Source organism: Hemiscyllium ocellatum, chromosome 7, assembly GCF_020745735.1.
Source record: "Hemiscyllium ocellatum isolate sHemOce1 chromosome 7, sHemOce1.pat.X.cur, whole genome shotgun sequence".
Classification (NCBI taxonomy): domain Eukaryota; kingdom Metazoa; phylum Chordata; class Chondrichthyes; order Orectolobiformes; family Hemiscylliidae; genus Hemiscyllium; species Hemiscyllium ocellatum.
The window spans coordinates 63,896,736-63,909,293 of NC_083407.1; the positions used below are offsets into that span (position 1 = coordinate 63,896,736).

At 41.3% G+C, this 12,558-nt stretch overlaps 1 protein-coding gene across 1 annotated transcript in view; it reads right to left on the reverse strand.

The window, feature by feature from the left end:
- Positions 1-12,558, reverse strand: part of col28a2a (collagen, type XXVIII, alpha 2a) — a 110,228-nt gene that overhangs the window by 44,935 nt on the left and 52,735 nt on the right. Inside the window, exons 17-18 of the mRNA XM_060827920.1 lie at positions 9,302-9,370; positions 4,582-4,650 (exon numbers count right to left, since the gene is read on the reverse strand). Of these exons, the coding sequence (XP_060683903.1) occupies positions 4,582-4,650; positions 9,302-9,370 (138 nt within the window). The remainder of the gene's footprint in view (positions 1-4,581; positions 4,651-9,301; positions 9,371-12,558) is intronic.

The window sequence follows — 12,558 nt, forward strand, 5'->3', positions numbered from 1 at the left end:
CCAAAAGACAGATCATGTTGTGGGGTGAAGGTTCCTGAGGGAGGTTCAGCACCCCAGGGCTAATGTGAAATTTCATCCGAGCAGGGATTCACGTGGATAGGATTCCACTGCACAGCTCAGCAATCTCTAACATCAACTTTGGCAGTCCCCTTTGTCTATTATATTGTGGATCTGACAAATTTACAGGCAGTCATTTTTAATGCAAATATACACTGATTGAAATGCCTAAAAGTCTTTCAGTTTTCAGTGGATTAATGCTAGCCCTTGTAACCATACTATTAGAATTCATTTTTTGCATTATTTTCAAAATTATTTACAAAAGATGTAACAAAAACATATTTTAAATGTGAAGAAGTGTGATGCAGAAATATTTGTTGTTCTCAATTGGGATTCACAGAAAAATCAGAGGTGCAGTTCCTGTCAATGGTCAGTAGATGGAACAATGTGTAAACATAGTTCATAGGCTGGTTTTAATGCTTCTGTACCAGCAGTTAGAAGGTGAAGTTGGCACATTGTGGTTGCCAGTCATCATCCTGCCTTTTAATTGGCCCTTCTGCTGGTCCCTTCAGCCTGGCCTCAACTTTACCCTTGTAACTCTTCTCCATCTTGTCAATAATCTTGGTGAACAGCACACAGACATCCATTTAACATTGTGTTTATTGCACAGCACATATACTGCACATGTGTTCAGCTCAAGGGCCATGTTAGAAACTGGATGGGGGGGGGGGTAGTCCTTGGTCCAGTCAAGGAGTGACTGCTGTCAGGCAAGAGCACAGTCCATGCACAGTACAGGCCACAGTCAGGCAGTCAGTCATCAGCTTGGGGATCTCACATCAGGGAATACGTCCAATTGCATCCGGAGTATGGGTAGCAGTCACTCCTGTAGGGCCAGCAGCAGCAGTCATGGGAATTGCATATCATCAGTCAGGGAGCTGCAAAGACCAGGGTCAGGGTCTGGTCAGCCATGCCCAGGGGCTGTTTGTCAAAGTCAGATGTCTGGGGCGAATAGAGTCTTTGGATTGCATCCGTGAATGGTTAAGGAGGGTGCAAGGGAGGCCTGTAGGGCCACCAAAGGCTACATTGCCAAAAGGCATAGGGGAATCAGAGTTAGAGCAAGAGCAGAGATACCTGTGGAGGTGAGAACAAGGACAGTGATGAGGGTGTTCTTCAAAGTTTATGGGGGTTATGCAAACAGCAGTGGAGGGCATGACAGGCTACATGAGTTGGGGTTATCGACAGTGACCACTGTTATGGCCTTCAGAGGGAATGTGAAAGAGTAGGGTGGACAGATAGAGGCAAAGTTCAATGTGTTGGATCTCCACATTGGGGGAAATGAGTGGAGATGGGCTGGCAGTGTAGTGTGAGGTAAATAGGAATGTCGAGGTTCTGCGGAGGCACCAGTTGACCAGGCATAGTCCAGTACTGAGAGGTCCATGAGAGCTTCAATCCCTGCTATCATTTGCCATGCTCCACCAGGTGGAGTTCGTGTTAGTTTGATAGGAAAAAACCCACAGGATCCAAATCTACTGGGCATTAGGACATTGAAGGGGGAAATACAGGAAGCATGCATTTACAAACTCCAGCTACATTTCATTTGCAAACATTTCCTCGCACATACTGCAATTCACGCAGACTGGATGTGCTAATGTGTCGAACATTGGCCTAAGGCAGATTGCATTGATGTTATTGATTCTTGCAAATCTCAGATTGCCATCTCAGTGATGCAGGAGTTTGGAGCAAGAACTTCAAAGGAGGCAATTGCTTGTCAAAAGCAATGTGAAGCTTTCAAAAGCATGAAGGGAACACTGCTCGATCATATCTCCTATTAGAATGTCCATCAATCTAATGAATGTAATGGAAGATGGAATGGCTGAGGTGGGTCTGAGACTGCAAGGGGATTGGAGCACAGTGTCACAGTCAGTCAGTTGATGTGTACCTTCACGATGTTTGCGCACAAGCTGCAATCAGGGCCAAGGTTGGGTAGATGATAGGGCTTCTGAAGGTCTGGGTTTCTCAGCTTTCAGAGTGATCTGAGGAGGACCTCCAGCATAGGTCACAGTGTGTTGCACCATCTTGGTGTGCTGGATTCTGTGCAACTGGAGCAGGAAGGTAAGCGATATGATCAATGCTGAGAAGTTGACGGAATGGGAGTAATCTTCTGAATGGGGATAAGGACTAGTAGATTGAAGTGGAGGAAGCTCTCCTTGTGGATGACAGAGCTCAGCTAAATTGGGCTCTACGGAGCCTGACAGGGCTTGACTGACATCTGGGTCCAGTGGAAGCTAGGTGCAGAGGACACTGCTGGACTGTCAAAGTCAAGATGCCAGCATTTGGTTCACATTCTGGAGCAAATTGGAGTCTGTATTCATTTCCTTCGTGTTCTCTATTGCTGGTTGTCAATAAAATCTCATGTTTAGACTTGCTCTGTTTGTTTCTTGCATTTGATGTTCTCATACTGGACAACAACTAGATGCAGGTAACCACTCGGTGTTGAAGAAAGAGTAGCAGAGACTCAGAGAAGATCTTCAGATAGGTTGTGCATAAGGACAGATAAACTGTGTGCTGTTGTGTGTTTAGACAGTGACTAGGGTTAAAGAATGGAGTTCTATGGTGTGGAGTACTATCCATGAGCATGTGGCATGGACAGTGTGGCTTTATGACTGCTGTGCCATTGAGAAGCAGTGACAGATGGCCAATGCTAGTCCAGGTGCACAGTGCCCTCTCAAAGACGGCACTGAAAAATGTTGTCTTTCAGCAGATATCCACTGAGTAGTCAGTTGTTCTGAGAATGGTATGTGGTGAGATGGGGATAGAATTGGGTGCAAGGGATGCCTTAGGAATAGGGTAAATAGTTAGTGAGGCATATTTGGTAACAGACGCTGAGAAATCTCACTGAGTCATGCGGCAAGAATCCCTCCAAAAGAAAAACTCAATGCAACTGGCATTTAGGCAAGAAAAAGCATTAGATTCAGTCCCTTGTATCTGTCTTGACTGAGAAGGATATGAGCAATCATCCAAAAGTAGAGATCTAAGGGACTAGCAAAAATGAGGAATTGAAGGAAATTAGTATTAATATGAAGGTTGTGCTGGAGAAATTAATGCAACTGAAGGTTGATAAGACTCTGACTGCATGCCATATTCTGCATCCCTGACAGGTGAAAGCTATGAAGAAATGGATGCACTGGTGACCATCTTCCAAAATTCTATAGATTCTGTAATGGTTCCTGCAGATTTTGAGTAAATGCTATCCTACTGTTTAAGAAGAGAGCCAGAGAGAAGTTGGGCAACTGCTTTATATCAGTGGTAGGGCAAATTCTAGTATCTATTACAAGGCATGATAAATGAGCACTTGGATAATAATGATATTAATAGAGAGAATTAGCATAGATTTATAAATGGGAAACAGAATTTGATCAACTTGTTGCAGTCTTTGAAAATGTTACTACCGTAATTGATGAAGAGAAGCCAACGAACATGGTTTATTTGACTTCTCAGAAGGCTTTTGATCGAATCCTCAAAATTAGCAAAATTAAAGCACATGGGATACGGTTAAGGTTAACCCTAAAATATTGGCATAGATTAAGAATTGGCTAACGGGCAGAAAACAGAAGGTGGGAAAACAGAAGGTGGGAATACAGCATATCATTCTCATGCTGGCGGACTGTGATTAATAGGGGACCACAAGAATGTACTTGGATCACAACTTTCCACAATGTATTTCAATGATTTGGATGTAGATACCAAATATTTCAAATTCATGGTATACACAAGGCAGGGTGGAAAAGGCAGGGTGATTCAAGAAATTTGGAGACTTGGTGAGTGGCCCAAACTATGGCATATGAAACATAATATGGAAAAATCTGAGGTTATTACTTTGGTAGGAGAAACAGATATACAGAAATTTATTAAATGTGAAGAAATTAGAATGTGTAAATATACAAGAGGACATGGGTGTCCTCGCCAATGAGTCATCGAGGGTAACAGTCAGGAAAGCTAATAGAATGTTAGCCTTTTTTTGCAAGAGGATTTCAGTATATGATGAGGGAAGCCTTGCTTCAATTGTATTCTTGGTGACCACAGCTAGAACACTGTTTTGGTCCCCTTCCATTATGAAGGATATGACTACCATATGGGGAGCATAATTGAAACCAGCAAAATACTTAAAGGAATAGAGAGGATACAGAGAGGTAAGATGTTCATCCTGGTTTGGGAACTGAGAACCAGTGGCACAAACTGAAAATAAAGGAAAAGCCTTTTATACTGAGATAAGGAGAATTATTTTTAAACTCAAAGCTATGAATCTTTAGAATTCTCTACATCAGAGCTCAGTCATTGAGTACATTTTAAGTAGAGATTGACAGATTTCTAAATACCAATGATGCAAAGGGATATGAATAGTGTAGAAAAAATTGATGGTCAGCCATGATCATGTTGATTGGTGGAGCAGGTTCCATAGGCTGAATGACCTATTCCTGCTCCTATATGATTCAAGCCCCATATTTCTTACAGGTATTATGCATTATTATCCATTATTAAAACATCTACTACCCACTGATGTCTCCATGGTTATTTGTTACATACTTTTGGTCCTGGTTCTCCAGTTCCTCTTTCTCCTGGAGCTCCAACTTCTCCTGGCAAACCTTGATCACCCTGTAGAAATCAGTTAGTATGAATATACATGTCTTTTTCAAATAAAATGAGCACAAAGTGAAGCAAGATATATATGCACTAAATTCAATTCCAAACCCAATTCACTTGATTTTCCAAAACAAGGAGTTGGATTTCCTGATGTGAACTTGCATTGATCTCAATTGCTCGTGACTGGGACTGGGGCAAGGATGGAAATCAGAAGCTGCCATAGATTTAAATGCTACAAATGTCATCAGCTGCCGGGCTGGGAAGTCAATGCAGCCAGAGGAGTTGTGGGAAAGAGAGCTTCTCAGTGTATTATATTAGGATCAAGTATAACCCTGTCCATAATCCAAGGGAATGGATAACTTACATAAATCATGTTGAACATCCTTGTCTGGTGTAGCAGAACTGAGGTGCTAACACCATAGAAACCTTGTACCTCAGATCATTGATACTCTACTCCAAGAGTTGGAAGCTTATTGTTTAGATTAGGTTGCAAGCATTAGCCAACAACTTGAGCATTATCTTTTTAATGGGCCCATAACTATAGCAATTAACCTGTGTGACAACCTTTCCAACTTCAAGCCCACTTAAAGTCCACAATGAGGCCTACAGCCATTGGTCAACATCCAAAACTCACTGAACAATCTCATTAAAACTTGCAGTCACTTTTGATGAATTTGTGATGATGCCAAAGAGCGCAACTGGGAACTGTTCAAATCTGTACGTGTGACATACAGGGACAAGAGCAAAGAAGAATGTGTCCTTTTGGAATGTAATTTCCTTCCCATATATCAATGGGCACAAACCTGGCGCATTTGGGTTCCACGGTAAATTATGTCAAAAGGAACAATAATGTTCACATGAGCTGACCTAATATTAGCTCAGCCACAGCACATTTATGGATTTATTTTACATCATGTGGGATAATTGCACTCCCAATTAGACTAATAGGCTCAAGGCCAAGTTTAACTAGAAACTTGGCAAGCTCAACAAATTTTGGCATCACTCAGAATTCAATGAATCTACATTCTGTCTGAATTCAGTAAATAGTGACCTGCTTTTCTTCTGTAAAGAAAATCAAAAGCAGTGCATCTTAAGGGACTGTGCTCACATGCATTCAGACAGTCCTGGACTTTAAAAATAGCTGAAGCACACACTGAATATTATAACTCAATATTAATAAGCAGGAGTAAAATCTCTTTCAGAATTGTACTAGAACACAAAGTCTTGGGGGCCTGGCCACCAGCACAAGTGCAGTGAACTATAAACCTTACTGATCCTAGCCCTGAATGAGAGACACATTTCACAATCCCTGGGGCCAGATCATTTATAGATTCAGTCTGTCACATTGCATTTACGATGGCTTTTCAGTCATGACCTCCCCAATCCTCTTGAGAGCAGCTGGTGTGGCTTACAGTGATTCTGCTGGGGATAAACCTGAGGTCAACCCTTGGGTCAAAGCTAAAATTTTAAGAATGCCTTCAATTTTGAGATCAAAATTAATATGTTTCTATTGATCACCATTCTCTTGGCTGTGCAGGTGCTAACATTCGAGCCTCAGTGATAATCTCACCATCAGTAATCTGGATTGGGTTCCACAGTGATATTGAATTCAAGTTCTGCTTCAAATATCTGATTTCCCCTAATTCTTGAGAGAGCAGAAAGCTCAATTCTTCTCTGGGATAGTGTATTAAAATGGGCTTAGAAGCAATAGAAATATACTGCCATGAAATATTAACATTTATTAGTTGCAAAAGGAATATTTGTACATTAAAAATAATAAATTTTAAAATGGATTTAAAGAAGATTGGCTCTCACATAAAAATCTATGCTTTGGAAATAATATGAATCATAGAATGATGATTACAGCACAGGAGAAGGCTAATCAGCATGTTATAAGAGTAGCACGATGGCTCAGTGGTGAGCACTTTTACTTCACAGTACAATTCCACCCCTGGGCAACTGTCTATATAGAGTTTGCACATTGTGTGGATTTCCTCCTTACTGCTCCAGTTTACTCCCACAGTGCAAAGATGTACAGGTTAGTTGAGTTAGCCATGCTAAATTGCTCATAGTGTCTTGAAATGTGCAGGCTAGATGGGAAATGCAGGGCTATGGGGACAGTGGGATGCTCTTCGGAGGGTGGGTGTGAACTTGATGGGTGGAATGGCCTACTTCAACACTGTAGGGATTGTATGTAATATCTTTGGGCTTTGTAGAAAAGGAACTCAGCTCTTTCCACACCCTCGCCTTTTCCTGGAGCCTTGTCACGATTGGATTTCCCTGCACCACATTTTCAAACAGCGTATTCTAGATCCTAACAACTTGCTGAATAAAACAGGGGTCTCTTCAGGCTGGCTTTGGTTCTTTTTCTATTCACTTTAAATCTGTTGGTCTCAACCCTTAGTCCATTAGGAAGAATTTCTCTTTGTTTGTTTAGATCCGTCAAGACTTTAGCCACTCCAATATCAAATATACACTTAAATCTCTCTTCTCTCAAGAGAACAGCGTCCAACCTATCAATGTAAGTGAAGGTTGTCCTACCTGGAACCATTTCTATAAAAATTTTTTTACCCTTTCTGACGCTTTCACATTCTTCCTAAAGTTACATTGTCTGAACTGGATATGCTTCAGCTGAGGTCAATTTATTATTTTATCAAGTTTTATCATGATTTCCTTGCATTTGTATGTCTCCATGCATCTATTTATAAAGCCCAGGGAACTATAGACCAGTGAGCCTGACGTCAGCGGTGGGCAAGTTGTTGGAGAGAATCCTGAGGGACAAGATGTACATGTATTTAGAAAGGCAAGGACTGATTAGTGATAGTCAACGTGGCTTTGTGTGAGGAAATCATGTCTTACAAACTTGTTTGAGTGTTTTGAATAAGTAACAAAGAGGATTGGTGAGGGTAGGGTGATAGGTGTGATCCATATGGACTTCAATAAGGCGTTCGACAAGGTTCCCCATGGGACACTGGTTAGCAAGGTTCGATCTCATGGAATACAGGGAGAACTAGCCATGTGGAGTTTAATTCAGATAAATGCGAGGTGCTGCATTTTGGGAAAGCAAATCTTAGCAGGACTTATACACTTAATGGTAAGGTCCTAGGGAGTGTTGCTGAACAAAGAAACCTTGGAGTGCACAGCTCCTTGAAAGTGGAGTTGCAGGTAGATAGGATAGTGAAGAAGGTGTTTGGTATGCTTTCCTTTATTGGTCAGAGATTGAGTACAGGAGTTGGGAGGTCATGTTGCGGCTGTACAGGACATTGGTTAGACCACTGCTGGAATATTGCATGCATTTCTGGTCTCCTTCCTATCGGAAAGATGCTGTGAAACTTGAAAAGGTTCAGAAAAGATTTACAAGGATGTTGCCAGGGTTGGATGATTTCAGCTATAGAGAGAGCTGAACAGGCTGGGGCTGTTTTCCCTGGCGCGTTGGAGGCTCAGGGGTGACCTTTTGATGTTTTACAAAATCATAAGGGACACGGTTAGGATAAATGGACAAAGTCTTTTCCCTAGGGTGGGGGAGTCCAGAACTAGAGGGCATAGGTTTAGAGTGAGAGGGGAAAGATATAAAAGAGACCTAAGGGGCAACTTTTTCACACAGAGGGTGGTACATGTATGGAATGAGCTGCCAGAGGAAGTGGTGGAGCCTGGTACAATTTAAAAGGCATTTGGATGAACACATGAATAGGAAGGGTTTGGAGGGATATGGGCCGGGTGCTGGCAGGTGGGACTAGATTGGGTTGGGATATCTGGTCGGCATGGACAGGTTGGACCAAAGGGTCTGTTTCCATACTGTACATCTCTATGACTCTATGACCCAGGATCCTTTATGTTTTATTAGATGCTATATCAATCTGCCATACCAATTTCAACAGCCTGTGCACATAAATTCCTGGGTAACTCTGCTGTTATACTCAGTTCTAACATCAGTGTGAATAATTTATTTTATTTACCTCATTTTTCCATTCAATACATACCAGTTCATCCTTTGCTACATTAACTTTCATTTGTATACATATCTGTTCATTCACATAGCCTCTTGAAGTCTATCAGAACCTTCCTCCTAGCTTACAAAATTTTCAAGCTGTGTGTCATATGCAAATTTTCAGTACAAGACACTAGGTTACAAATAAGAAGAAAAGAAATGACTAGAAAAACTGATCACAGAGGAATCTCCTATAAATAATCTTGCAGACCAAAATACACATGTTCTCATCTATATAGCTATCTGAGACACTGCGATGGCAATGTAATAGCAAGGAAAGCAGCATTCTGAAATCAGATGAAGTGACATTTTTAGATCTTCATGTTAGTATTACTAGTAAGTGAGAAACTGAACAGGATCTTTACTCATAACAGTAACTGAACAAAGCAAGTTCCATTGGCCTGATTTTAACCAATTCAAACCCCACCCATTTACACAGAGTTAATAAATTTGCTTATTGAAGGATATGATGGACTGTCAATTTTAAAAGACTTTTGTCACTTGTTTTGGTATTTTGGGCTTTAGTAGCTTTTGCAATACAGGACATATTGAAGATGCATTGAATTGTCCTCCAAATACTGTCTAAAAATGAACATTTACAGTTGAATTAAGATCTTGTTTTTAGGTTTGTAAAAATAAAAAAATACTTCTTTGACACATTTTGGATTTTTTTACCTTTGGCCCAGGCAGACCTTCACCTGGAGGTCCTTTAGGTCCGTGTGGTCCTCGCGGACCCTGCACTCCCTGTTGACAAATGCAAACAAAACTGCCATCATTCAATGCAATTCCATTAGTATGATTGTATAATAGGCTAAAACAGGTTTGAGGTTTGAGAGGGAGAAATGGGTAGATGAGCAGGGGCTTTAGACTTTAGGAAGTCAAACTTTGAATGGGTGAGAAATGAATTTGATGCTTCAGACGGAGCTGAACTGTTAGTAGGTGAACAAACCTACTGAGAAACAGTGGAAAATATTCCAAAAGCTTTTGACAACACACAACTGGCGCATATCTGCATAATAGAAAACTTATGCAACTAAAAGACCATTGTTAATTAAGAGACAATATCAAACTAAATGAAAAAGATTTATATGAGAATATGGAAGAGGGGTATTGCAGCACATTGTGTAAGCTAGAAAACAAAGAAAAGAAAGCAATAAGAAGTGCAACAGGAATATAACTAAAACTTGAAAGGCAAATCAAAGCCAAGAATAAATATTATTAAACATATTTGAGTAATTTTAATGTTGTGAAATAGTGTAAAGCATGATAGTAAATCAGCCATCAATTTTACATCTCATAATTTTCTTGTGACCAAAGTCATCTGGAGTACTGCTTTCTGCCTTGACAATAAACATCAGGTAACAAGATGTTAACTGGAATAACACCAGAGCTTGAAGGATTAGATTATGAGGGCAGATTCTCTAAAATTGGTTTCTATGCATTTAAGCTTAGAAAATCGAGAAGTGGTCTAATCAACTTGCCCAAAATGATGGAAGTATCTGACAGGTAGATAAAAAGATCCAATTTTAATTCTTACTGTTTGTTGCTGAATGGTGTTAAAATGAGACAGTCTCACTAGGCGTGAAATGGGTTGAGGGAAGGGGGTGGGGAGTGGAAGGTGAGCATTGGACTATTCATACCACAATATTACAGCAAGGGTGACATTAATAAGATGGTAGTGGGATTTCAGCCCTTCAGTGGGATGATGAGTGCCCTTTAGAGCTATGACCAATCCTGAAATGTTGACTTCTCCACCTGCTGATGCTGCCTGGCTTGCTGTGTTCTTCCAGTCTCCTGCTTGTCTAATCTGATTAGTAAGCGGCTCTGCAGTACCAGCAACAGGGATCCAGTTGAGCACAATTGGGATAGCAAGCAACCTTTGAGGAAGGCAAGCATGGATCCTGGGCCAGGATCAACTCAGGGATATTGGGCAGGAATGGGATTGGAGCTGAAGGGAAGAAATAATGGGCTTTGAGATGAAGTCGAGGAGGGAGGAGGAGGAAGCTACTATTTTGTTGGGGGAGTGGAGATGGGGGTGGGTAATGCCCCAGGGCAGAGGGGACACCGTCAAACATAGAATTCCATCTTTCTTCCCACCATTTAAAAACACTTATTAAAAATTGGGCTGTCCAATCCTGCATGAATGCTTACCCCAACTATTATGGTGTGAGGCAGGGCTACATTAATATCAGTTGAGCTTTCAGCAAATTCAGTTGATCCTTAGTTATTGACTTACACATGCTGAGCAAGGGGTGGATATTGAAGCACTCCCCTACTTCCCCCAACTGCCAGTCTGCCCACCTCCCCCCTACCCCCAAATGCTAACCCCTGAGTCAATACTATCAGGGAAAGCTCAGGGTGGCTCATGGAAGGTAGTGACCTTAGTATCCATCCTGTTTTATATGCCATTCTGACTGGTTGAAAACATACCTGGTGGGGACATGTAAGCTTGCTGTGTTCACAACATGTCCCATTGTTAACCTGCTCTTTTGAAGCAGCAAATCAGACACGCGCAGGGAGAAACCAGAGTCAATCTTTATCAAAATACAGTCGGTGCCTGTAATGTTGCCGGACCCATTCTGTAAACTCCTTGAGAATGTGGGTCCTGCCAGGTCAGATCTGCCAGTAGACAAAATGGGCACCAGAAAGCATACAGCAATTATATTTAGAAATATAATTTCAGATTTCTTTGTGGGTCAGGAGGAGAGAGAGATTTAGTCCTCTCTTACCCTGGACTCCCCTTGCCAACTTGATCACTCCAGAATCCATCTTGTCAACTGACTGCCTTGGACAGGGAGCTAGTAGATATGGTATATCTAGATTTCCAAAAGGCACTCAGCTAGGTGCTGCACAAAAGGCTGCTGCATAAGATACAGATGTAAGGTGTTACAGGTAATACATTAGCATGGAAAGAGAATTGGTTAACTAACAGGAAGCAAAGAATGGGGATGAATGAGTGCTTTTCTGGTTGGCAATCAGTGTCTAGTGGTGTGCCTCAGGGATCAGTTTTGGGACCACAATTATTCACAATCTACATAGATGATTTGGAGTTGGGGACCGCATGTAGTGTGTCAAAGTTTGCAGATGACACTAAGATGAGTGGTAGAGCAAAGTGTGCAGAGAACTTTGAAACTTTGTGGAGGGACATAGATAGTTCAAGTGAGTGGGCAAAGTCTGGCAGATGGAGTACAATGTTAGTAAATGTGAAGTTATCCATTTTGGTAGGAGTAACAGTAAAAAGGACTATTACTTGAATAGTAAACATTTGCAATATGCTGCTGTGCAGAGGGACCTGGGTGTCCTTGTGCATGAATCACAAGGTTAGTCTGCAGGTGCAACAGGAAATTAAGGCAACTGGAATTTTGTTCTTCATTGTTAAAAGGATTGAATTTAAAAGCAGGGACGTTATGTTACAGCAGTACAGGGTGCTGGTGAGGCCGCACCTGGAGTACTAGATGCAGTTTTGATCTCCTTACTTGAAAAAGGATATAGTGGCACTAGAGGGGGTGCAGAGGAAGTTCACTAGGTTGATTCCGAAGTTGAGGGGGTTGGTTTATGAAGAGCGATTGAGTAGACTGGGATTATATTCATTGGAATTTAGAAGAATGTGGGGGAGGATCTTATAGAAAAATAAAAAAAAGGGGAATAGATAAGATATTCACTGGCAGGTGAAAGTGGGGCAAGAGGGCATAGTCTTAAAATTAGGGGGAGCAGATTTAAGACTGAATTGTGAAGGAACTTCTCCACCCATCTGCTTCACAATTTACATGGGCCTTACTCCTTAACCTCCATCCTTAAAATTGGTGTCAAAGAACTAATTTCATTTTAGGCAATTTCAGAATAGCGCACAATCATAACATTAGATCTAGGATCCTTCTGGAAAGACTTTTTCACACAGAACAATGAACATTCAGATTTCATTCTTTTAAAGG